Raw genomic sequence first — 28,000 nt, 5'->3', positions numbered from 1 at the left:
TGCTGGAATCATCCAGGACTACACAACGGGCTTTCTCCCCACAGAATGTCTGTGCAGCAAGTAGAACATAGATCATGGCCAAACAGTAGCAAAGCAGTCGGAACGAAGCTATTACAGATCGGTGTGTTGGAGTTTGGAGTTCCACTCCGACATCATCTGTAAGGAGTGTGTACCTCCTCCCCGTAGAATGCATGGGTTTCCACCAGGTGCCCCGGTTTCCTCCCACAGTTCAAAGACGTACCGGTTAATAAGTTAATTGATCATTGTAAGTTGTCCTGTGATTAGGCTCGGGTTAAGTTGGTGAGCTGCTAGTGGCATGACTCAAAGGGCTGGAGCCTCTAAATAAGTAAATAAGTAAACGGACAGTCCAGGCCCTTCGGCCCACAATGTTGTGCTGATGTTTTTATCCCAAGATCAATTTACTCCTTCCCTCCCACATAGCACTCCATTTCTCTATCATGGGTGTGCCTCCCTAGAAATTGTTAAATGCCCCTGATGTATCTGCCTCTATCACCCCTGGTGGGGTGGTCCATGCACTCACCACTCTCAGTGTAAAAATGTTACCTCTAACATCCCGCTCCCCACTAAACTCCCCTCCAATTACCCTCGTTATGCTCCCGCTCCCCGAATTAGTTTAAATCTGTCACTTGCACTTAACGATGTCACCATACCTATAGTGGAGGGGAGGCCTGGCTGGAAGCAGCCCTCACAGAAATTATGGATGAAGGATGTTTTTCCAGCATTCGTACTCCCGACAAAGATGACATTGTAGATTGGTTCGGGGTCGTGGGGCTTCTCTACCTGTGTAAAGGAGGGACAATGTTGTTGCATTGGGAGCATATTGTACATCCAATTCACACCGTTACTGTGAGATCAGGGTCACAGGTTCAGCAACTCCAATGGCTGCAAGACCGATCTCAGACACACATCTTCCATCCGCCTAGTACAATAAACCTATTAGACATGGTAGCAGAAATAGGCCATTGGGCCCATCAAGTCTGCTCTCCCATTCCATCATGGGTGATTTGTTATCTCTCTCAAACCCCTTTATCCTGCCTTACCCTGAAATCTGTGATGCCCTGTCTAAACAAGTACTTACCAATTTCCGCTTTAAATATACCCAATGATCTGGCTTCCACGACTATCTGTGGCAATGAATTCCACAGATTCACCACCTCCGGTTAAAGAAATTCCTCCTCATCTCTGTCCTAAATGGATGACCCTCTATTCTGAGGCTGTGCCCTCTGGTCCTAGACTCCCCCCACTATTGGAAACATCCTCTCCATTTCCAGTCTATCTAGGCCTTTCAATATTTGAAAGGTTTCAATGGGACCCCCCTCATTCTTCTAAACTCCTTCAAGTACAGGCCCAGAGCCATGAAATACTCCTCACATGTTAACCCTTTCATTCCCAGGATCATTCTCATGAACTTGCTCTGGATCCTCTCCAATGCCAATACAGTAATACACACTGCATCCGAAGGATGAGCAGGTATACAAAAGGGGTTGCGTGGCTCTGTTAGTAAAAAATGAAATCAAATTCTTAGAGAGAGATGACATAGGATCAGAAGATGTACAATCCTCGTGGGTAGAGTTAAAAAGCAGTGAGAATAAAAAGACCCTGATGGGAATTATTTACCGGCCTCTGAACAGTAGCCAGTATGAGGGATTATATTACAACGGCAGACAGAAAAGGCATGTTAAATGGGCAATGTTATGATAGTCATGGGGGATTTCAAATTGCAGCTAGATTGGGAAAATCAGATTGGCGGTGGATCCCAAGAGAGGGAATTTGCAGAAATCCTATGAGATGGCTTTTTAGAGCCCACGAGGGGAAAGGCGATTCTGGATTGGGTGTTGTGTAATGAACCACGTTTGATTAGGTAAAGGAACCCGTAAGTGTCAGTGATCATGACATGATAGGATTCACCCTGCAGTTTGAGAAGGTGAAGTCAGATGTATTGATATCATAGTGGAGTAAAGGAAATTACAGAGGCATTAAAAAGGAGCTGGCCAAAGTTGATTGGAGAAGGACTCTAGAACTGGCTATATTTAACGTAGTGGTTGATTAGTCAGGAGAATGGGGTTGAGAGGGATACACTGCCATGATGGAATGGTGGAGCAGACTCGATGGCCAAATTGCCGAATTCTACTCCTGTCTCATGAACTTATACCAGGACATCCTTTCCTAGGTAAGAGACCCAAAACTGCTCATAATGCCCCAGATGCAATCTGGTAATTGCCTTATACTTAATTAATCGTTTGCATTTCCATATAGCAGGAATTTTCTGTGACAGTTTGGTGTGACATGCAACAAAAAACAACAACATTCAACAATAATAAAGAATCACAAACTATAGAAAAATAAATTAGAGGTTAAAGTATGGATCTGTAATAAAATGTGCATAAATACATAAATACCAGCACGTATTTACAATGTAAACAGCATTAGAGTGTTCACAGTTTACACTGGAGTGATAGATGGGGGGGGGGGGGGGGGTGAGGGGATATCGGGAATGGTTGATCAGACTAATTTCCTGGGGAAAGGAACTTTGAAGATGGCATGGTTTTTTGTTTTAATAGCCCTAGAGCGCTTTCCAGAGGGAGCTTTTGGGAAAAGAGATTTTATAGGGTGGGTAGTCTCTGCGATGATTTTTCTTGCCTGCTTCTTTGTTGTGCCCATGTACATATCCTGCAGTGATGGTAGTCCACAGCCAACGTCTTTTCTACTGACTTGACGGTTCACTGTATTTTTCAGATGCTACCCCCCAGATGAGCTGTCTTGATGATCATTGTGGCATTTAACCTGAAACGGGGTGGGCTGTGGAGGGGGTGAGTGCAGGGGGGTGGTGGGTGTAGTCAGTCTCTCTCCTGTGAAAAACAACAATGTGAGGCAAGGATATTTCTGGTCTCGCATTAGCCAATGCCTGGGAATTGCCCGGGCTCTCATCCTTCAACACTGAGGATCTGCAAGTGTGACTGGACACTGTGCAATCTGCTCGGATGCACCAAGGAGACTGAGCAGGATTCTGCCTGGGTTAGACAGCGTGACTCATGAGGACAGTTTCAGTGAGCCATGGTTTTTCTCTCTGTAATGGAGGAGGATGAGAGCTGATTTCATAGAGGTGTGCAAGATGACATAGATAGAGTGGACAGCCAGACACTTTCCCCCAGTGTGGAAATGGCTAATACCAGGGGGCATAACTTTGGGGGAAAATATAGGGGGTTGTCGTAGGTAAGTTTTTTTTAACGTAGAGAGTGGTGATACGTGGAACATGCTACCAGTGGTAAAGGCCATTACGTTAGGTCCCTCATTCATTCATTCATTCATTCATCATTCATTCTCTCCAATGCCTCATCTCTTACTGAGGTGGCCACCATTCCCGCATGGGGCCCGCCTCCGCCTCTGCTGTCAAGCCTTGGCCCAGCGCCCTCTCCCAGGGTCTCCGGTTTGCTTGAAGTGTCACGAGCGGTCTGCAGCTGGATGGAAGGAGTCCTCTGCAGTCTGCGGAGGAGAGGTGACAGAGGGAGGGCAGGATTACTCTGCGTTTAATAGTAAAGCAGACAAGAGAATGCATTGAAAGTTTAAAGGCTTGCTGTAGGAACACTGATCACAGGGTTAACGGACTGAAGAAACCTGCAGACTGTTCAGTAATGCACTCGTTCCAGACTCGTCAGCCTCACACGGCCCATCTACGCTCGTCAGCCTCACACGGCCCGTCTACGCTCGTCGGCCTCACACGGCCCGTCTACGCTCGTCAGCCTCACACGGCCCATCTACGCTCGTCAGCCTCACACGGCCCGTCTACGCTCGTCAGCCTCACACGGCCCATCTACGCTCGTCGGCCTCACACGGCCCGTCTACGCTCGTCGGCCTCACACGGCCCGTCTACGCTCGTCAGCCTCACACGGCCCATCTACGCTCGTCGGCCTCACACGGCCCGTCTACGCTCGTCAGCCTCACACGGCCCATCTACACTCGTCGGCCTCACACGGCCCGTCTACGCTCGTCAGCCTCACACGGCCCATCTACGCTCGTCAGCCTCACACGGCCCGTCTACGCTCGTCAGCCTCACACGGCCCATCTACACTCATCAGCCTCACACGGCCCGTCTACACTCATCAGCCTCACACGGCCCGTCTACACTCATCAGCCTCACACGGCCCGTCTACGCTCGTCAGCCTCACACGGCCCGTCTACGCTCGTCGGCCTCACACGGCCCGTCTACACTCGTCAGCCTCACACGGCCCGTCTACACTCGTCAGCCTCACACAACCCATCTACACTCGTCAGCCTCACACGGCCCGTCTACACTCGTCAGCCTCACACGGCCCATCTACGCTCGTCGGCCTCACACGGCCCGTCTACACTCGTCAGCCTCACACGGCCCATCTACACTCGTCAGCCTCACACGGCCCGTCTACACTCGTCAGCCTCACACGGCCCGTCTACGCTCGTCAGCCTCACACGGCCCGTCTACACTCGTCAACCTCACACGGCCCGTCTACGCTCGTCAGCCTCACACGGCCCGTCTACGCTCGTCAGCCTCACACGGCCCGTCTACGCTCGTCAGCCTCACACGGCCCGTCTACACTCGTCAGCCTCACACGGCCCGTCTACGCTCGTCAGCCTCACACGGCCCGTCTACACTCATCAGCCTCACACGGCCCATCTACGCTCGTCAGCCTCACACAGCCCGTCTACGCTCGTCAGCCTCACACGGCCCATCTACACTCATCAGCCTCACACGGCCCATCTACGCTCGTCAGCCTCACACGGCCCATCTACACTCATCAGCCTCACACGGCCCATCTACACTCGTCAGCCTCACACGGCCCATCTACGCTCGTCAACCTCACACGGCCCATCTACACTCGTCAGCCTCACACGGCCCATCTACGCTCATCAGCCTCACACGGCCCGTCTACGCTCATCAGCCTCACACAGCCCGTCTACGCTCATCAGCCTCACACGGCCCATCTACACTCATCAGCCTCACACGGCCCATCTACACTCATCAGCCTCACACGGCCCATCTACGCTCGTCAGCCTCACACGGCCCGTCTACACTCATCAGCCTCACACGGCCCATCTACACTCGTCAACCTCACACGGCCCATCTACACTCATCAGCCTCACACGGCCCATCTACACTCATCAGCCTCACACGGCCCATCTACACTCATCAGCCTCACACGGCCCATCTACGCTCGTCAGCCTCACACGGCCCATCTACACTCGTCAACCTCACACGGCCCGTCTACACTCATCAGCCTCACACGGCCCATCTACACTCGTCAACCTCACACGGCCCATCTACACTCGTCAGCCTCACACGGCCCATCTACGCTCGTCAGCCTCACACGGCCCGTCTACACTCGTCAGCCTCACACGGCCCATCTACACTCGTCAACCTCACAGGGCCCATCTACACTCGTCAACCTCACAGGGCCCATCTACACTCATCAGCCTCACACGGCCCATCTACACTCGTCAACCTCACAGGGCCCATCTACACTCATCAGCCTCACACGGCCCATCTACACTCATCAGCCTCACACGGCCCATCTACACTCGTCAGCCTCACACGGCCCATCTACGCTCGTCAGCCTCACACGGCCCGTCTACACTCATCAGCCTCACACGGCCCGTCTACGCTCGTCAGCCTCACACGGCCCGTCTACGCTCGTCAGCCTCACACGGCCCGTCTACACTCGTCAGCCTCACACGGCCCATCTACGCTCGTCAACCTCACACGGCCCATCTACGCTCGTCAGCCTCACACGGCCCATCTACACTCGTCAGCCTCACACGGCCCATCTACACTCGTCAACCTCACACGGCCCATCTACACTCGTCGGCCTCACACGGCCCGTCTACGCTCGTCAGCCTCACACGGCCCATCTACACTCGTCAACCTCACACGGCCCATCTACGCTCGTCAGCCTCACACGGCCCATCTACACTCGTCAACCTCACACGGCCCATCAACGCTCGTCAGCCTCACACAGCCCATCTACACTCATCAGCCTCACACGGCCCATCAACGCTCGTCAGCCTCACACGGCCCGTCTACACTCGTCAGCCTCACACGGCCCATCTACACTCATCAGCCTCACACAGCCCGTCTACGCCCGTCAGCCTCACACAGCCCGTCTACGCTCGTCAGCCTCACACAGCCCATCTACACTCATCAGCCTCACACGGCCCATCAACGCTCGTCAGCCTCACACGGCCCGTCTACACTCGTCAGCCTCACACGGCCCATCTACACTCATCAGCCTCACACAGCCCGTCTACGCCCGTCAGCCTCACACAGCCCGTCTACGCTCGTCAGCCTCACACAGCCCATCTACACTCATCAGCCTCACACGGCCCATCAACGCTCGTCAGCCTCACACGGCCCGTCTACACTCGTCAGCCTCACACGGCCCATCTACACTCATCAGCCTCACACAGCCCGTCTACGCCCGTCAGCCTCACACAGCCCGTCTACGCTCGTCAGCCTCACACAGCCCATCTACACTCATCAGCCTCACACAGCCCGTCTACGCCCGTCAGCCTCACACGGCCCATCTACGCTCGTCAACCTCACACGGCCCATCAACGCTCGTCAGCCTCACACAGCCCATCTACACTCGTCAACCTCACACGGCCCATCTACGCTCGTCAACCTCACACGGCCCATCTACGCTCGTCAACCTCACACGGCCCATCAACGCTCGTCAACCTCACACGGCCCGTCTACGCCCGTCAGCCTCACACGGCCCATCTACGCTCGTCAGCCTCACACAGCCCATCTACACTCATCAGCCTCACACGGCCCATCTACACTCGTCAGCCTCACACGGCCCGTCTACGCTCGTCAGCCTCACACGGCCCGTCTACGCCCGTCAGCCTCACACGGCCCGTCTACGCTCGTCAGCCTCACACGGCCCGTCTACGCTCGTCAGCCTCACACAGCCCGTCTACGCCCGTCAGCCTCACACGGCCCATCTACGCTCGTCAGCCTCACACGGCCCGTCTACACTCGTCAGCCTCACACGGCCCATCTACGCCCGTCAGCCTCACACGGCCCATCTACACTCGTCAGCCTCACACGGCCCATCTACGCTCGTCAGCCTCACAGGGCCCATCTACGCTCATCAGCCTCACACGGCCCATCTACACTCGTCAGCCTCACACGGCCCATCTACGCCCGTCAGCCTCACACGGCCCATCTACACTCGTCAGCCTCACACGGCCCATCTACGCTCGTCAGCCTCACAGGGCCCATCTACGCTCGTCAGCCTCACACGGCCCATCTACGCTCGTCAGCCTCACACGGCCCATCTACGCTCGTCAGCCTCACACGGCCCATCTACGCTCGTCAACCTCACACGGCCCATCTACGCTCGTCAACCTCACACGGCCCATCTACACTCGTCAACCTCACACGGCCCATCTACGCTCGTCAGCCTCACACGGCCCATCTACACTCATCAGCCTCACACAGCCCGTCTACGCTCGTCAACCTCACACAGCCCATCTACACTCATCAGCCTCACACGGCCCGTCTACACTCGTCGGCCTCACACGGCCCATCTACGCTCGTCAGCCTCACACGGCCCATCTACACTCGTCAGCCTCACACGGCCCATCTACACTCGTCAACCTCACAGGGCCCATCTACGCCCGTCAGCCTCACACAGCCCATCTACACTCGTCAGCCTCACACGGCCCATCTACACCCGTCAGCCTCACACGGCCCATCTACGCTCATCAGCCTCACACGGCCCGTCTACACTCGTCAGCCTCACACGGCCCATCTACGCTCATCAGCCTCACACAGCCCGTCTACACTCGTCGGCCTCACACGGCCCATCTACACTCGTCAACCTCACACGGCCCATCTACGCTCGTCAGCCTCACACAGCCCATCTACGCTCGTCAGCCTCACACGGCCCGTCTACGCTCATCAGCCTCACACAGCCCGTCTACACTCATCAGCCTCACACGGCCCATCTACACTCGTCAGCCTCACACGGCCCATCTACGCTCGTCAGCCTCACACGGCCCGTCTACGCTCATCAGCCTCACACGGCCCGTCTACACTCATCAGCCTCACACGGCCCATCTACACTCGTCAGCCTCACACGGCCCATCTACGCTCATCAGCCTCACACAGCCCGTCTACACTCGTCGGCCTCACACGGCCCATCTACACTCGTCAACCTCACACGGCCCATCTACGCTCGTCAGCCTCACACAGCCCATCTACACTCGTCAACCTCACACGGCCCATCTACGCTCATCAGCCTCACACAGCCCGTCTACACTCGTCGGCCTCACACGGCCCGTCTACGCTCGTCAACCTCACACGGCCCATCTACGCTCGTCAGCCTCACACGCCCCGTCTACGCTCATCAGCCTCACACAGCCCGTCTACACTCGTCAGCCTCACAGGGCCCATCTACGCTCGTCAACCTCACACGGCCCGTCTACACTCGTCAGCCTCACACAGCCCGTCTACGCTCGTCAGCCTCACACAGCCCATCTACGCTCGTCAGCCTCACACGGCCCATCTACGCTCGTCAGCCTCACACAGCCCATCTACGCTCGTCAGCCTCACACGGCCCGTCTACGCTCATCAGCCTCACACAGCCCGTCTACACTCGTCGGCCTCACACGGCCCATCTACGCTCGTCAACCTCACACGGCCCATCTACGCTCATCAGCCTCACACAGCCCGTCTACACTCGTCAGCCTCACACAGCCCATCTACGCTCGTCAACCTCACACGGCCTGTCTACGCTCGTCGGCCTCACACAGCCCGTCTACACTCGTCAGCCTCACACGGCCCATCTACGCTCGTCAGCCTCACACGGCCCATCTACGCTCGTCAGCCTCACACAGCCCGTCTACACTCGTCGGCCTCACACAGCCCGTCTACACTCGTCGGCCTCACACGGCCCGTCTACGCTCGTCAGCCTCACACAGCCCGTCTACACTCGTCGGCCTCACACAGCCCGTCTACACTCGTCGGCCTCACACGGCCCGTCTACGCTCGTCGGCCTCACACGGCCCGTCTACACTCGTCGGCCTCACACGGCCCGTCTACGCTCGTCAACCTCACACGGCCCATCTACACTCATCAGCCTCACACAGCCCGTCTACGCTCGTCAGCCTCACACAGCCCGTCTACGCTCGTCAGCCTCACACGCCCGTCTACACTCGTCAGCCTCACACAGCCCGTCTACGCTCGTCAGCCTCACACAGCCCGTCTACACTCGTCAGCCTCACACAGCCCGTCTACGCTCGTCAGCCTCACACGGCCCATCTACACTCGTCAACCTCACACAGCCCGTCTACGCTCATCAGCCTCACACGGCCCGTCTACGCTCGTCAGCCTCACACGGCCCATCTACGCTCGTCAGCCTCACACAGCCCGTCTACACTCGTCAGCCTCACACGGCCCGTCTACGCTCGTCAGCCTCACACGCCCGTCTACACTCGTCAGCCTCACACGGCCCATCTACGCTCGTCAACCTCACACGGCCCGTCTACACTCGTCAGCCTCACACGGCCCATCTACGCTCGTCAACCTCACACGGCCCGTCTACGCTCGTCGGCCTCACACAGCCCGTCTACACTCGTCAACCTCACACAGCCCATCTACACTCGTCAACCTCACACAGACCATCTACGCTCGTCAACCTCACACGGCCCGTCTACGCTCGTCGGCCTCACACAGCCCGTCTACACTCGTCAGCCTCACACAGCCCATCTACGCTCGTCGGCCTCACACGGCCCATCTACGCCCGTCAGCCTCACACGGCCCATCTACACTCGTCGGCCTCACACGCCCGTCTACACTCATCAGCCTCACACGGCCCATCTACGCTCGTCAGCCTCACACGGCCCATCTACACTCGTCAGCCTCACACGGCCCATCTACACTCGTCAGCCTCACAGGGCCCATCTACGCTCGTCAGCCTCACACGGCCCATCTACGCCCGTCAGCCTCACACAGCCCGTCTACACTCGTCAGCCTCACACGGCCCATCTACACTCGTCAGCCTCACACGGCCCATCTACGCCCGTCAGCCTCACACGGCCCATCTACACTCGTCAGCCTCACACGGCCCATCTACGCCCGTCAGCCTCACACGGCCCATCTACACTCATCAGCCTCACACGGCCCATCTACACTCATCAGCCTCACAGGGCCCATCTACGCTCGTCAGCCTCACACGGCCCATCTACACTCGTCAGCCTCACACGGCCCATCTACGCTCGTCAACCTCACACGGCCCGTCTACACTCGTCAGCCTCACACGGCCCATCTACACTCGTCAGCCTCACACGGCCCATCTACACTCGTCAGCCTCACACGGCCCATCTACACTCGTCGGCCTCACACGGCCCATCTACACTCGTCGGCCTCACACGGCCCATCTACACTCGTCAGCCTCACACGGCCCATCTACACTCATCAGCCTCACACGGCCCATCTACGCTCGTCAGCCTCACACGGCCCATCTACACTCGTCGGCCTCACACGGCCCATCTACACTCGTCAGCCTCACACGGCCCATCTACACTCATCAGCCTCACACAGCCCGTCTACACTCGTCAGCCTCACACGGCCCATCTACACTCGTCAGCCTCACACGGCCCATCTACGCCCGTCAGCCTCACACGGCCCATCTACACTCGTCAGCCTCACACGGCCCATCTACGCCCGTCAGCCTCACACGGCCCATCTACGCCCGTCAGCCTCACACGGCCCATCTACACTCATCAGCCTCACACGGCCCATCTACACTCATCAGCCTCACAGGGCCCATCTACGCTCGTCAGCCTCACACGGCCCATCTACACTCGTCAGCCTCACACGGCCCATCTACGCTCGTCAACCTCACACGGCCCGTCTACACTCGTCAGCCTCACACGGCCCATCTACACTCGTCAGCCTCACACGGCCCATCTACACTCGTCAGCCTCACACGGCCCATCTACACTCGTCAGCCTCACACGGCCCATCTACACTCGTCGGCCTCACACGGCCCATCTACACTCGTCAGCCTCACACGGCCCATCTACACTCATCAGCCTCACACGGCCCATCTACGCTCGTCAGCCTCACACGGCCCATCTACACTCGTCAACCTCACAGGGCCCATCTACGCTCGTCAGCCTCACACGGCCCATCTACACTCGTCAACCTCACAGGGCCCATCTACGCTCGTCAGCCTCACACGGCCCATCTACACTCGTCGGCCTCACACGGCCCATCTACACTCGTCGGCCTCACACGGCCCATCTACACTCGTCGGCCTCACACGGCCCATCTACACTCGTCAGCCTCACACGGCCCATCTACACTCATCAGCCTCACACGGCCCATCTACACTCGTCAGCCTCACACAGCCCGTCTACGCTCATCAGCCTCACACGGCCCATCTACACTCGTCGGCCTCACACGGCCCGTCTACGCTCGTCAGCCTCACACGGCCCATCTACACTCGTCGGCCTCACACGGCCCATCTACACTCGTCGGCCTCACACGGCCCATCTACACTCGTCGGCCTCACACGGCCCATCTACACTCGTCAGCCTCACACGGCCCATCTACACTCATCAGCCTCACACGGCCCATCTACACTCGTCAGCCTCACACAGCCCGTCTACGCTCGTCAGCCTCACAGGGCCCATCTACACTCGTCAACCTCACACGGCCCATCTACACTCGTCGGCCTCACACGGCCCATCTACACTCGTCAGCCTCACACGGCCCATCTACACTCGTCAGCCTCACACGGCCCATCTACACTCATCAGCCTCACACGGCCCATCTACGCTCGTCAGCCTCACAGGGCCCATCTACACTCATCAGCCTCACACGGCCCATCTACGCTCGTCAGCCTCACACAGCCCATCTACGCTCGTCAGCCTCACACGGCCCATCTACGCTCGTCAACCTCACACGGCCCGTCTACACTCGTCAACCTCACACGGCCCATCTACACTCGTCGGCCTCACACGGCCCATCTACACTCGTCAGCCTCACACGGCCCATCTACACTCGTCAGCCTCACACGGCCCATCTACACTCATCAGCCTCACACGGCCCATCTACACTCGTCAGCCTCACACGGCCCATCTACACTCGTCGGCCTCACACGGCCCATCTACACTCGTCAGCCTCACACGGCCCATCTACACTCGTCGGCCTCACACGGCCCGTCTACGCTCGTCAGCCTCACACGGCCCATCTACACTCGTCGGCCTCACACGGCCCGTCTACGCTCGTCAGCCTCACACGGCCCATCTACACTCGTCGGCCTCACACGGCCCATCTACGCCCGTCAGCCTCACACGGCCCGTCTACACTCGTCAGCCTCACACAGCCCGTCTACGCCCGTCAGCCTCACACGGCCCATCTACACTCGTCAGCCTCACACAGCCCATCTACACTCATCAGCCTCACACGGCCCATCTACGCTCGTCAGCCTCACACGCCCGTCTACGCTCGTCAGCCTCACACGGCCCGTCTACACTCGTCAGCCTCACATGCCCATCTACACTCGTCAGCCTCACACGGCCCGTCTACGCTCATCAGCCTCACACGCCCATCTACGCTCGTCGGCCTCACACGGCCCATCTACGCTCGTCGGCCTCACACGGCCCGTCTACGCTCGTCGGCCTCACACAGCCCGTCTACACTCGTCGGCCTCACACGGCCCGTCTACGCTCGTCAGCCTCACACGGCCCGTCTACACTCGTCAGCCTCACACGGCCCATCTACGCTCGTCAGCCTCACACAGCCCGTCTACGCTCGTCGGCCTCACACGGCCCGTCTACGCTCGTCAGCCTCACACAGCCCGTCTACACTCGTCGGCCTCACACAGCCCGTCTACACTCGTCGGCCTCACACGGCCCGTCTACGCTCGTCGGCCTCACACGGCCCGTCTACACTCGTCGGCCTCACACAGCCCGTCTACACTCGTCGGCCTCACACGGCCCGTCTACGCTCGTCAACCTCACACGGCCCATCTACACTCATCAGCCTCACACAGCCCGTCTACGCTCGTCAGCCTCACACAGCCCGTCTACGCTCGTCAGCCTCACACGCCCGTCTACACTCGTCAGCCTCACACAGCCCGTCTACGCTCGTCAGCCTCACACAGCCCGTCTACACTCGTCAGCCTCACACAGCCCGTCTACGCTCGTCAGCCTCACACGGCCCATCTACGCTCGTCAGCCTCACACAGCCCGTCTACGCTCATCAGCCTCACACGGCCCGTCTACGCTCGTCAGCCTCACACGGCCCGTCTACGCTCGTCAGCCTCACACGGCCCGTCTACACTCGTCAGCCTCACACGGCCCGTCTACGCTCGTCAGCCTCACACGCCCGTCTACACTCGTCAGCCTCACACGGCCCGTCTACGCTCGTCAACCTCACACGGCCCGTCTACACTCGTCAGCCTCACACGGCCCATCTACGCTCGTCAACCTCACACGGCCCGTCTACGCTCGTCGGCCTCACACAGCCCGTCTACACTCGTCAACCTCACACGGCCCGTCTACACTCGTCAGCCTCACACGGCCCATCTACGCTCGTCAACCTCACACGGCCCGTCTACGCCCGTCAGCCTCACACGGCCCATCTACACTCGTCAACCTCACACAGACCATCTACGCTCGTCAACCTCACACGGCCCGTCTACGCTCGTCGGCCTCACACAGCCCGTCTACACTCGTCAGCCTCACACAGCCCATCTACACTCGTCAGCCTCACAGGGCCCATCTACGCTCGTCAGCCTCACACGGCCCATCTACGCCCGTCAGCCTCACACAGCCCGTCTACACTCGTCAGCCTCACACGGCCCATCTACACTCGTCAGCCTCACACGGCCCATCTACGCCCGTCAGCCTCACACGGCCCATCTACACTCGTCAGCCTCACAGGGCCCATCTACGCTCGTCAGCCTCACACGGCCCATCTACACTCGTCAGCCTCACACGGCCCGTCTACACTCGTCAGCCTCACACGGCCCATCTACACTCGTCAGCCTCACACGGCCCATCTACACTCGTCAGCCTCACACGGCCCATCTACACTCGTCAGCCTCACACGGCCCATCTACACTCATCAGCCTCACACGGCCCATCTACACTCGTCGGCCTCACACGGCCCATCTACACTCGTCGGCCTCACACGGCCCATCTACACTCGTCAGCCTCACACGGCCCATCTACACTCATCAGCCTCACACGGCCCATCTACGCTCGTCAGCCTCACACGGCCCATCTACACTCGTCGGCCTCACACGGCCCATCTACACTCGTCAGCCTCACACGGCCCATCTACACTCATCAGCCTCACACGGCCCATCTACACTCGTCGGCCTCACACGGCCCATCTACACTCGTCAGCCTCACACGGCCCATCTACACTCATCAGCCTCACACGGCCCATCTACGCTCGTCAGCCTCACACGGCCCATCTACACTCGTCGGCCTCACACGGCCCATCTACACTCGTCGGCCTCACACGGCCCATCTACACTCGTCGGCCTCACACGGCCCATCTACACTCGTCAGCCTCACACGGCCCATCTACACTCATCAGCCTCACACGGCCCATCTACACTCGTCAGCCTCACACAGCCCGTCTACGCTCGTCAGCCTCACAGGGCCCATCTACACTCATCAGCCTCACACGGCCCATCTACGCTCGTCAGCCTCACAGGGCCCATCTACACTCGTCAACCTCACACGGCCCATCTACACTCGTCGGCCTCACACGGCCCATCTACACTCGTCAGCCTCACACGGCCCATCTACACTCATCAGCCTCACACGGCCCATCTACACTCGTCGGCCTCACACGGCCCATCTACACTCGTCAGCCTCACACGGCCCATCTACACTCATCAGCCTCACACGGCCCATCTACGCTCGTCAGCCTCACACGGCCCATCTACACTCGTCGGCCTCACACGGCCCATCTACACTCGTCGGCCTCACACGGCCCATCTACACTCGTCGGCCTCACACGGCCCATCTACACTCGTCAGCCTCACACGGCCCATCTACACTCATCAGCCTCACACGGCCCATCTACACTCGTCAGCCTCACACAGCCCGTCTACGCTCGTCAGCCTCACAGGGCCCATCTACACTCATCAGCCTCACACGGCCCATCTACGCTCGTCAGCCTCACAGGGCCCATCTACACTCGTCAACCTCACACGGCCCATCTACACTCGTCAGCCTCACACGGCCCATCTACACTCGTCAGCCTCACACGGCCCATCTACACTCATCAGCCTCACACGGCCCATCTACGCTCGTCAGCCTCACAGGGCCCATCTACACTCATCAGCCTCACACGGCCCATCTACGCTCGTCAGCCTCACAGGGCCCATCTACACTCGTCAACCTCACACGGCCCATCTACACTCGTCGGCCTCACACGGCCCATCTACACTCGTCAGCCTCACACGGCCCATCTACACTCGTCAGCCTCACACGGCCCATCTACACTCATCAGCCTCACACGGCCCATCTACGCTCGTCAGCCTCACAGGGCCCATCTACACTCGTCAACCTCACACGGCCCATCTACACTCGTCAGCCTCACACGGCCCATCTACACTCGTCGGCCTCACACGGCCCGTCTACGCTCGTCAGCCTCACACGGCCCATCTACACTCGTCGGCCTCACACGGCCCATCTACGCCCGTCAGCCTCACACGGCCCGTCTACGCCCGTCAGCCTCACACAGCCCATCTACACTCGTCAGCCTCACACGGCCCATCTACACTCGTCAGCCTCACACAGCCCGTCTACGCCCGTCAGCCTCACACAGCCCATCTACACTCGTCGGCCTCACACGGCCCGTCTACACTCGTCGGCCTCAGACGGCCCATCTACGCCCGTCAGCCTCACACGGCCCATCTACACTCGTCAGCCTCACAGGGCCCATCTACGCTCGTCAGCCTCACACGGCCCATCTACACTCGTCAGCCTCACAGGGCCCATCTACGCTCGTCAGCCTCACACGGCCCATCTACACTCGTCGGCCTCACACGGCCCGTCTACACTCGTCAGCCTCACACAGCCCATCTACGCTCGTCAACCTCACACGGCCCATCTACGCCCGTCAGCCTCACACGGCCCATCTACACTCGTCAACCTCACACGGCCCATCTACACTCGTCAGCCTCACACAGCCCGTCTACGCCCGTCAGCCTCACACGGCCCATCTACGCTCGTCAGCCTCACACGGCCCATCTACACTCGTCGGCCTCACACGGCCCATCTACACTCGTCAGCCTCACACGGCCCATCTACACTCATCAGCCTCACACGGCCCATCTACGCTCGTCAGCCTCACACGGCCCATCTACACTCGTCGGCCTCACACGGCCCATCTACACTCGTCGGCCTCACACGGCCCATCTACACTCGTCGGCCTCACACGGCCCATCTACACTCGTCGGCCTCACACGGCCCATCTACACTCATCAGCCTCACACGGCCCATCTACACTCGTCAGCCTCACACAGCCCGTCTACGCTCGTCAGCCTCACAGGGCCCATCTACACTCATCAGCCTCACACGGCCCATCTACGCTCGTCAGCCTCACAGGGCCCATCTACACTCGTCAACCTCACACGGCCCATCTACACTCGTCGGCCTCACACGGCCCATCTACACTCGTCAGCCTCACACGGCCCATCTACACTCGTCAGCCTCACACGGCCCATCTACACTCATCAGCCTCACACGGCCCATCTACGCTCGTCAGCCTCACAGGGCCCATCTACACTCATCAGCCTCACACGGCCCATCTACGCTCGTCAGCCTCACAGGGCCCATCTACACTCGTCAACCTCACACGGCCCATCTACACTCGTCGGCCTCACACGGCCCATCTACACTCGTCAGCCTCACACGGCCCATCTACACTCGTCAGCCTCACACGGCCCATCTACACTCATCAGCCTCACACGGCCCATCTACGCTCGTCAGCCTCACAGGGCCCATCTACACTCGTCAACCTCACACGGCCCATCTACACTCGTCAGCCTCACACGGCCCATCTACACTCGTCGGCCTCACACGGCCCGTCTACGCTCGTCAGCCTCACACGGCCCATCTACACTCGTCGGCCTCACACGGCCCATCTACGCCCGTCAGCCTCACACGGCCCGTCTACACTCGTCAGCCTCACACAGCCCGTCTACGCCCGTCAGCCTCACACAGCCCATCTACACTCGTCGGCCTCACACGGCCCGTCTACACTCGTCGGCCTCACACGGCCCATCTACGCCCGTCAGCCTCACACGGCCCATCTACACTCGTCAGCCTCACAGGGCCCATCTACGCTCGTCAGCCTCACACGGCCCATCTACACTCGTCAGCCTCACAGGGCCCATCTACGCTCGTCAGCCTCACACGGCCCATCTACACTCGTCGGCCTCACACGGCCCGTCTACACTCGTCAGCCTCACACAGCCCATCTACGCTCGTCAACCTCACACGGCCCATCTACGCCCGTCAGCCTCACACGGCCCATCTACACTCGTCAACCTCACACGGCCCATCTACACTCGTCAGCCTCACACGGCCCATCTACGCTCGTCAACCTCACACAGCCCATCTACACTCGTCAGCCTCACACAGCCCGTCTACGCCCGTCAGCCTCACACGGCCCATCTACGCTCATCAGCCTCACACGGCCCATCTACACTTGTCAGCCTCACACAGCCCATCTACGCCCGTCAGCCTCACACGGCCCATCTACGCTCATCAGCCTCACACGGCCCATCTACACTCGTCAGCCTCACACAGCCCGTCTACGCCCGTCAGCCTCACACGGCCCATCTACACTCGTCAGCCTCACACGGCCCATCTACACTCGTCAGCCTCACACGGCCCATCTACACTCGTCAGCCTCACACGCCCATCTACACTCGTCGGCCTCACACGGCCCGTCTACACTCATCAGCCTCACACGGCCCATCTACACTCATCAGCCTCACACAGCCCATCTACGCCCGTCGGCCTCACACGGCCCATCTACACTCATCAGCCTCACACGGCCCATCTACACTCGTCAGCCTCACACGCCCATCTACACTCGTCGGCCTCACACGGCCCATCTACACTCATCAGCCTCACACGGCCCATCTACGCTCGTCAGCCTCACACGGCCCATCTACGCCCGTCAGCCTCACACAGCCCGTCTACGCTCGTCGGCCTCACACAGCCCGTCTACGCTCGTCAGCCTCACACGCCCGTCTACACTCGTCAGCCTCACACAGCCCATCTACACTCGTCAGCCTCACACGGCCCATCTACGCTCGTCAGCCTCACACGGCCCGTCTACGCTCGTCAGCCTCACACGGCCCATCTACGCTCGTCAGCCTCACACGGCCCATCTACGCTCGTCAGCCTCACACGGCCCATCTACGCTCGTCAACCTCACAGGGCCCATCTACACTCGTCAACCTCACACGGCCCATCTACGCTCGTCAGCCTCACACAGCCCGTCTACGCTCGTCAACCTCACAGGGCCCATCTACACTCGTCAACCTCACACGGCCCGTCTACGCTCGTCAGCCTCACACGGCCCATCTACACTCGTCAGCCTCACACAGCCCGTCTACGCTCGTCAACCTCACAGGGCCCATCTACACTCGTCAACCTCACACGGCCCATCTACACTCGTCGGCCTCACACGGCCCGTCTACACTCGTCAACCTCACACGGCCCATCTACGCTCGTCAGCCTCACACAGCCCGTCTACGCTCGTCGGCCTCACACGGCCCATCTACACTCGTCGGCCTCACACGGCCCATCTACACTCGTCGGCCTCACACGGCCCGTCTACACTCGTCAGCTTCACACGCCCATCTACACTCGTCAGCCTCACACAGCCCGTCTACACTCGTCAGCCTCACACGGCCCATCTACACTCGTCAGCCTCACACAGCCCGTCTACACTCGTCAGCCTCACACGGCCCGTCTACGCTCGTCGGCCTCACACGGCCCATCTACACTCGTCAGCCTCACACGCCCGTCTACGCTCGTCAGCCTCACACAGCCCATCTACACTCATCAGCCTCACACGGCCCATCTACGCTCGTCAGCCTCACACGCCCGTCTACGCTCGTCAGCCTCACACGGCCCGTCTACACTCGTCAGCCTCACATGCCCATCTACACTCGTCAGCCTCACACGGCCCGTCTACGCTCATCAGCCTCACACGCCCATCTACGCTCGTCGGCCTCACACGGCCCATCTACGCTCGTCGGCCTCACACGGCCCGTCTACGCTCGTCGGCCTCACACAGCCCGTCTACACTCGTCGGCCTCACACAGCCCATCTACACTCGATAACCTCACACGGCCCATCTACACTCGTCAACCTCACACAGCCCATCTACACTCGTCAGCCTCACACGGCCCATCTACGCTCGTCAGCCTCACACGGCCCGTCTACACTCGTCGGCCTCACACAGCCCGTCTACACTCGTCGGCCTCACACAGCCCATCTACGCTCGTCAGCCTCACACGGCCCGTCTACACTCGTCAGCCTCACACGGCCCGTCTACACTCGTCAGCCTCACACGGCCCATCTACGCTCGTCAGCCTCACACAGCCCGTCTACGCTCGTCGGCCTCACACGGCCCGTCTACGCTCGTCAGCCTCACACAGCCCGTCTACACTCGTCGGCCTCACACAGCCCGTCTACACTCGTCGGCCTCACACGGCCCGTCTACGCTCGTCGGCCTCACACGGCCCGTCTACACTCGTCGGCCTCACACAGCCCGTCTACACTCGTCGGCCTCACACGGCCCGTCTACGCTCGTCAACCTCACACGGCCCATCTACACTCATCAGCCTCACACAGCCCGTCTACGCTCGTCAGCCTCACACAGCCCGTCTACGCTCGTCAGCCTCACACGCCCGTCTACACTCGTCAGCCTCACACAGCCCGTCTACGCTCGTCAGCCTCACACAGCCCGTCTACACTCGTCAGCCTCACACAGCCCGTCTACGCTCGTCAGCCTCACACGGCCCATCTACGCTCGTCAGCCTCACACAGCCCGTCTACGCTCATCAGCCTCACACGGCCCGTCTACGCTCGTCAGCCTCACACGGCCCATCTACGCTCGTCAGCCTCACACGCCCGTCTACACTCGTCAGCCTCACACGGCCCATCTACGCTCGTCAACCTCACACGGCCCGTCTACACTCGTCAGCCTCACACGGCCCATCTACACTCGTCAACCTCACACAGACCATCTACGCTCGTCAACCTCACACGGCCCGTCTACACTCGTCAGCCTCACACGGCCCATCTACACTCGTCAACCTCACACAGACCATCTACGCTCGTCAACCTCACACGGCCCGTCTACGCTCGTCGGCCTCACACAGCCCGTCTACACTCGTCAGCCTCACACAGCCCATCTACGCCCGTCAGCCTCACACGGCCCATCTACGCTCGTCAGCCTCACACGGCCCATCTACACTCGTCAGCCTCACACGGCCCATCTACACTCGTCAGCCTCACACGGCCCATCTACGCCCGTCAGCCTCACACAGCCCGTCTACACTCGTCAGCCTCACACGGCCCATCTACACTCGTCAGCCTCACACGGCCCATCTACGCCCGTCAGCCTCACACGGCCCATCTACACTCGTCAGCCTCACAGGGCCCATCTACACTCGTCAGCCTCACACGGCCCATCTACGCTCGTCAGCCTCACACGGCCCATCTACACTCATCAGCCTCACACGGCCCATCTACGCTCGTCAGCCTCACACGGCCCATCTACACTCGTCGGCCTCACACGGCCCATCTACACTCGTCAGCCTCACACGGCCCATCTACACTCATCAGCCTCACACGGCCCATCTACGCTCGTCAGCCTCACACGGCCCATCTACACTCGTCGGCCTCACACGGCCCATCTACACTCGTCAGCCTCACACGGCCCATCTACACTCATCAGCCTCACACGGCCCATCTACGCTCATCAGCCTCACACGGCCCATCTACGCTCGTCAGCCTCACACGGCCCATCTACACTCGTCAGCCTCACACGGCCCATCTACACTCATCAGCCTCACACGGCCCGTCTACACTCGTCAGCCTCACACGGCCCATCTACACTCGTCGGCCTCACACGGCCCATCTACACTCGTCGGCCTCACACGGCCCATCTACACTCGTCAGCCTCACACGGCCCATCTACACTCATCAGCCTCACACGGCCCATCTACACTCGTCAGCCTCACACAGCCCGTCTACGCTCGTCAGCCTCACAGGGCCCATCTACACTCATCAGCCTCACACGGCCCATCTACGCTCGTCAGCCTCACAGGGCCCATCTACACTCGTCAGCCTCACATGGCCCATCTACACTCGTCAACCTCACACGGCCCATCTACACTCGTCGGCCTCACACGGCCCATCTACACTCGTCAGCCTCACACGGCCCATCTACACTCGTCAGCCTCACACGGCCCGTCTACGCTCGTCGGCCTCACAGGGCCCATCTACACTCATCAGCCTCACACGGCCCATCTACGCTCGTCAGCCTCACAGGGCCCATCTACACTCATCAGCCTCACACGGCCCATCTACGCTCGTCAGCCTCACACGGCCCATCTACGCTCGTCAGCCTCACAGGGCCCATCTACACTCGTCAACCTCACACGGCCCATCTACACTCGTCGGCCTCACACGGCCCATCTACGCTCGTCAGCCTCACAGGGCCCATCTACACTCATCAGCCTCACACGGCCCATCTACGCTCGTCAGCCTCACAGGGCCCATCTACACTCGTCAACCTCACACGGCCCATCTACACTCGTCGGCCTCACACGGCCCATCTACACTCGTCAGCCTCACACGGCCCATCTACACTCGTCAGCCTCACACGGCCCATCTACACTCATCAGCCTCACACGGCCCATCTACGCTCGTCAGCCTCACAGGGCCCATCTACACTCGTCAACCTCACACGGCCCATCTACACTCGTCGGCCTCACACGGCCCATCTACACTCGTCAGCCTCACACGGCCCATCTACACTCGTCAGCCTCACACGGCCCATCTACACTCGTCGGCCTCACACGGCCCATCTACGCCCGTCAGCCTCACACGGCCCGTCTACACTCGTCAGCCTCACACAGCCCGTCTACGCCCGTCAGCCTCACACAGCCCATCTACACTCTTCGGCCTCACACGGCCCGTCTACACTCGTCGGCCTCACACGGCCCATCTACGCCCGTCAGCCTCACACGGCCCATCTACACTCGTCAGCCTCACAGGGCCCATCTACGCTCGTCAGCCTCACACGGCCCATCTACACTCGTCAGCCTCACAGGGCCCATCTACGCTCGTCAGCCTCACACGGCCCATCTACACTCGTCAGCCTCACACAGCCCATCTACGCTCGTCAACCTCACACGGCCCATCTACGCTCGTCAACCTCACACGGCCCATCTACGCTCGTCAGCCTCACACGGCCCATCTACACTCGTCAGCCTCACACAGCCCATCTACGCTCGTCAACCTCACACGGCCCATCTACGCTCGTCAACCTCACACGGCCCATCTACGCTCGTCAACCTCACACAGCCCATCTACGCTCGTCAGCCTCACACGGCCCATCTACGCTCGTCAGCCTCACACGGCCCATCTACGCTCGTCAGCCTCACACGGCCCATCTACGCTCGTCAGCCTCACACGGCCCGTCTACACTCGTCGGCCTCACACGGCCCGTCTACACTCGTCAGCCTCACACAGCCCATCTACGCTCGTCAACCTCACACGGCCCATCTACGCCCGTCAGCCTCACACGGCCCATCTACACTCGTCAACCTCACACGGCCCATCTACACTCGTCAGCCTTACACAGCCCGTCTACGCCCGTCAGCCTCACACGGCCCATCTACACTCGTCAGCCTCACACAGCCCATCTACGCCCGTCAGCCTCACACGGCCCATCTACGCTCATCAGCCTCACACGGCCCATCTACACTCGTCAGCCTCACACAGCCCGTCTACGCCCGTCAGCCTCACACGGCCCATCTACACTCGTCAGCCTCACACGGCCCATCTACACTCGTCAGCCTCACACGGCCCATCTACGCCCGTCAGCCTCACACGGCCCATCTACACTCGTCAGCCTCACACGGCCCATCTACGCTCGTCAGCCTCACACGGCCCATCTACGCCCGTCAGCCTCACACAGCCCGTCTACGCTCGTCGGCCTCACACAGCCCGTCTACGCTCGTCAGCCTCACACGCCCGTCTACACTCGTCAGCCTCACACAGCCCATCTACGCTCGTCAACCTCACAGGGCCCATCTACACTCGTCAACCTCACACGGCCCATCTACGCTCGTCAGCCTCACACAGCCCGTCTACGCTCGTCAACCTCACAGGGCCCATCTACACTCGTCAACCTCACACGGCCCATCTACACTCATCAGCCTCACACGCCCATCTACACTCGTCGGCCTCACACGGCCCATCTACGCTCGTCAGCCTCACACGGCCCATCTACGCCCGTCAGCCTCACACAGCCCGTCTACGCTCGTCGGCCTCACACAGCCCGTCTACGCTCGTCAGCCTCACACGCCCGTCTACACTCGTCAGCCTCACACAGCCCATCTACGCTCGTCAACCTCACAGGGCCCATCTACACTCGTCAACCTCACACGGCCCATCTACGCTCGTCAGCCTCACACAGCCCGTCTACGCTCGTCAACCTCACAGGGCCCATCTACACTCGTCAACCTCACAGGGCCCATCTACACTCGTCAACCTCACACGGCCCATCTACGCTCGTCAGCCTCACACAGCCCGTCTACGCTCGTCAACCTCACAGGGCCCATCTACACTCGTCAACCTCACAGGGCCCATCTACACTCGTCAACCTCACACGGCCCATCTACGCTCGTCAGCCTCACACAGCCCGTCTACGCTCGTCAACCTCACAGGGCCCATCTACGCTCGTCAACCTCACAGGGCCCATCTACACTCGTCAACCTCACACGGCCCATCTACGCTCGTCAGCCTCACACAGCCCGTCTACGCTCGTCAACCTCACAGGGCCCATCTACACTCGTCAACCTCACACGGCCCGTCTACGCTCGTCAGCCTCACACGGCCCATCTACACTCGTCAGCCTCACACAGCCCGTCTACGCTCGTCAACCTCACAGGGCCCATCTACACTCGTCAACCTCACACGGCCCATCTACACTCGTCGGCCTCACACGGCCCGTCTACACTCGTCAACCTCACACGGCCCATCTACGCTCGTCAGCCTCACACGGCCCGTCTACGCTCGTCGGCCTCACACGGCCCATCTACACTCGTCGGCCTCACACGGCCCATCTACACTCGTCGGCCTCACACGGCCCGTCTACACTCGTCAGCTTCACACGCCCATCTACACTCGTCAGCCTCACACAGCCCGTCTACACTCGTCAGCCTCACACGGCCCATCTACACTCGTCAGCCTCACACAGCCCGTCTACACTCGTCAGCCTCACACGGCCCGTCTACGCTCGTCGGCCTCACACGGCCCATCTACACTCGTCAGCCTCACACGCCCGTCTACGCTCGTCAGCCTCACACAGCCCATCTACACTCATCAGCCTCACACGGCCCATCTACGCTCGTCAGCCTCACACGCCCGTCTACGCTCGTCAGCCTCACACGGCCCGTCTACACTCGTCAGCCTCACATGCCCATCTACACTCGTCAGCCTCACACGGCCCGTCTACGCTCATCAGCTTCACACGCCCATCTACGCTCGTCGGCCTCACACGGCCCATCTACGCTCGTCGGCCTCACACAGCCCGTCTATGCTCGTCAACCTCACACAACCCGTCTACGCTCGTCAGCCTCACACGCCCGTCTACACTCGTCAGCCTCACACGGCCCGTCTACGCTCGTCAGCCTCACAGGGCCCATCTACACTCGTCAGCCTCACACGGCCCATCTACGCTCGTCAACCTCACACGGCCCGTCTACGCTCGTCGGCCTCACACGGCCCGTCTACGCTCGTCAGCCTCACACAGCCCGTCTACGCTCGTCATCCTCACACGGCCCATCTACGCTCGTCAGCCTCACACGGCCCGTCTACGCTCGTCAGCCTCACACGGCCCATCTACACTCGTCAGCCTCACACGGCCCATCTACACTCGTCAGCCTCACACGGCCCGTCTACGCTCATCAGCCTCACACGGCCCGTCTACGCTCGTCAGCCTCACACGGCCCATCTACGCTCGTCAGCCTCACACGGCCCATCTACACTCATCAGCCTCACAGGGCCCATCTACACTCGTCAGCCTCACACGGCCCATCTACACTCGTCAGCCTCACACGGCCCGTCTACACTCGTCAGCCTCACAGGGCCCATCTACACTCGTCGGCCTCACATGGCCCATCTACACTCGTCAGCCTCACACGGCCCATCTACACTCGTCAGCCTCACACGGCCCATCTACGCTCGTCAACCTCACACGGCCCGTCTACGCTCGTCAGCCTCACACAGCCCGTCTACGCCCGTCAGCCTCACACAGCCCATCTACGCTCGTCAGCCTCACACAGCCCGTCTACGCTCATCAGCCTCACACGGCCCATCTACGCTCGTCAGCCTCACACAGCCCGTCTACGCCCGTCAGCCTCACACAGCCCATCTACACTCGTCGGCCTCACACGGCCCATCTACACTCGTCAGCCTCACACGGCCCATCTACGCTCGTCAGCCTCACACGGCCCATCTACGCTCGTCAGCCTCACACGGCCCGTCTACGCTCGTCAGCCTCACAGGGCCCATCTACGCTCATCAGCCTCACACGGCCCGTCTACACTCGTCGGCCTCACACGGCCCATCTACGCTCGTCAGCCTCACACGGCCCGTCTACGCTCGTCAGCCTCACAGGGCCCATCTACGCTCATCAGCCTCACACGGCCCGTCTACGCTCGTCAGCCTCACACGGCCCGTCTACGCTCGTCAGCCTCACAGGGCCCATCTACGCTCATCAGCCTCACACGGCCCATCTACACTCGTCGGCCTCACACGGCCCATCTACGCTCGTCAGCCTCACACGGCCCGTCTACGCTCGTCAGCCTCACAGGGCCCATCTACGCTCATCAGCCTCACACGGCCCGTCTACACTCGTCGGCCTCACACGGCCCATCTACGCTCGTCAGCCTCACACGGCCCATCTACGCTCGTCAGCCTCACACGGCCCATCTACACTCGTCAGCCTCACACAGCCCATCTACGCTCGTCAACCTCACACGGCCCGTCTACGCTCGTCAGCCTCACACGGCCCGTCTACGCTCGTCAGCCTCACACGGCCCATCTACACTCGTCGGCCTCACACGGCCCATCTACGCCCGTCAGCCTCACACGGCCCATCTACGCTCGTCAGCCTCACACGGCCCATCTACGCCCGTCAGCCTCACACGGCCCATCTACGCCCGTCAGCCTCACACAGCCCGTCTACGCTCGTCGGCCTCACACAGCCCGTCTACGCTCGTCAGCCTCACACGCCCGTCTACACTCGTCAGCCTCACACAGCCCATCTACACTCGTCAACCTCACACGGCCCATCTACGCTCGTCAGCCTCACACAGCCCGTCTACGCTCATCAGCCTCACACAGCCCATCTACACTCGTCAACCTCACACGGCCCGTCTACGCTCGTCAGCCTCACACAGCCCATCTACACTCGTCAGCCTCACACGGCCCATCTACGCTCGTCAGCCTCACAGGGCCCATCTACACTCGTCAACCTCACACGGCCCATCTACACTCGTCAACCTCACACGGCCCATCTACACTCGTCAACCTCACACGGCCCGTCTACGCTCGTCAGCCTCACACGGCCCATCTACGCTCGTCAGCCTCACAGGGCCCATCTACACTCGTCAGCCTCACACAACCCATCTACACTCGTCAGCCTCACACGGCCCATCTACACTCGTCAGCCTCACACGGCCCGTCTACGCTCGTCAACCTCACAGGGCCCATCTACACTCGTCAACCTCACACGGCCCATCTACGCTCGTCAGCCTCACACAGCCCGTCTACGCTCGTCGGCCTCACACGGCCCATCTACACTCGTCGGCCTCACAGGGCCCGTCTACACTCGTCAACCTCACACGGCCCATCTACGCTCGTCAGCCTCACACAGCCCGTCTACGCTCGTCGGCCTCACAGGGCCCATCTACACTCGTCGGCCTCACACGGCCCATCTACACTCGTCGGCCTCACACGGCCCGTCTACACTCGTCAGCCTCACACGCCCATCTACGCTCGTCAGCCTCACACGGCCCGTCTACACTCGTCAGCCTCACACGGCCCATCTACACTCGTCAGCCTCACACGGCCCATCTACACTCGTCGGCCTCACACGGCCCATCTACACTCGTCAGCCTCACACGGCCCATCTACACTCGTCAGCCTCACACGGCCCGTCTACACTCGTCAGCCTCACACGGCCCATCTACACTCGTCAGCCTCACACGGCCCATCTACACTCGTCAGCCTCACACGGCCCATCTACACTCGTCAGCCTCACACGGCCCATCTACACTCATCAGCCTCACACGGCCCGTCTACACTCGTCAGCCTCACACGGCCCATCTACACTCGTCAGCCTCACACGGCCCATCTACACTCGTCGGCCTCACACGGCCCATCTACACTCGTCAGCCTCACACGGCCCATCTACACTCATCAGCCTCACACGGCCCATCTACACTCGTCGGCCTCACACGGCCCATCTACACTCGTCAGCCTCACACGGCCCATCTACACTCATCAGCCTCACACGGCCCGTCTACACTCGTCAGCCTCACACGGCCCATCTACGCTCGTCAGCCTCACACGGCCCGTCTACACTCGTCAGCCTCACACGGCCCATCTACACTCGTCAGCCTCACACGGCCCATCTACA

General features: G+C 60.3%; 1 protein-coding gene across 4 annotated transcripts in view; it reads right to left on the bottom strand.

Moving 5' to 3' along the window:
- LOC140731978 (uncharacterized) overlaps nucleotides 1-28,000 on the bottom strand; it is a 164,624-nt gene that overhangs the window by 20,548 nt on the left and 116,076 nt on the right. For all 4 annotated transcript variants that reach the window (XM_073054022.1, XM_073054024.1, XM_073054025.1 and 1 more), the window contains 2 exons: nucleotides 3,366-3,504; nucleotides 672-801 (listed from right to left, as the gene is read on the bottom strand). In XM_073054022.1, the coding sequence (XP_072910123.1) occupies nucleotides 672-801; nucleotides 3,366-3,504 (269 nt within the window). The remainder of the gene's footprint in view (nucleotides 1-671; nucleotides 802-3,365; nucleotides 3,505-28,000) is intronic.

Source organism: Hemitrygon akajei, chromosome 8 (genome assembly GCF_048418815.1).
Source record: "Hemitrygon akajei chromosome 8, sHemAka1.3, whole genome shotgun sequence".
NCBI classification, from domain to species: Eukaryota; Metazoa; Chordata; class Chondrichthyes; order Myliobatiformes; family Dasyatidae; genus Hemitrygon; species Hemitrygon akajei.
This window is presented reverse-complemented; position numbering and strand designations above follow the sequence as displayed.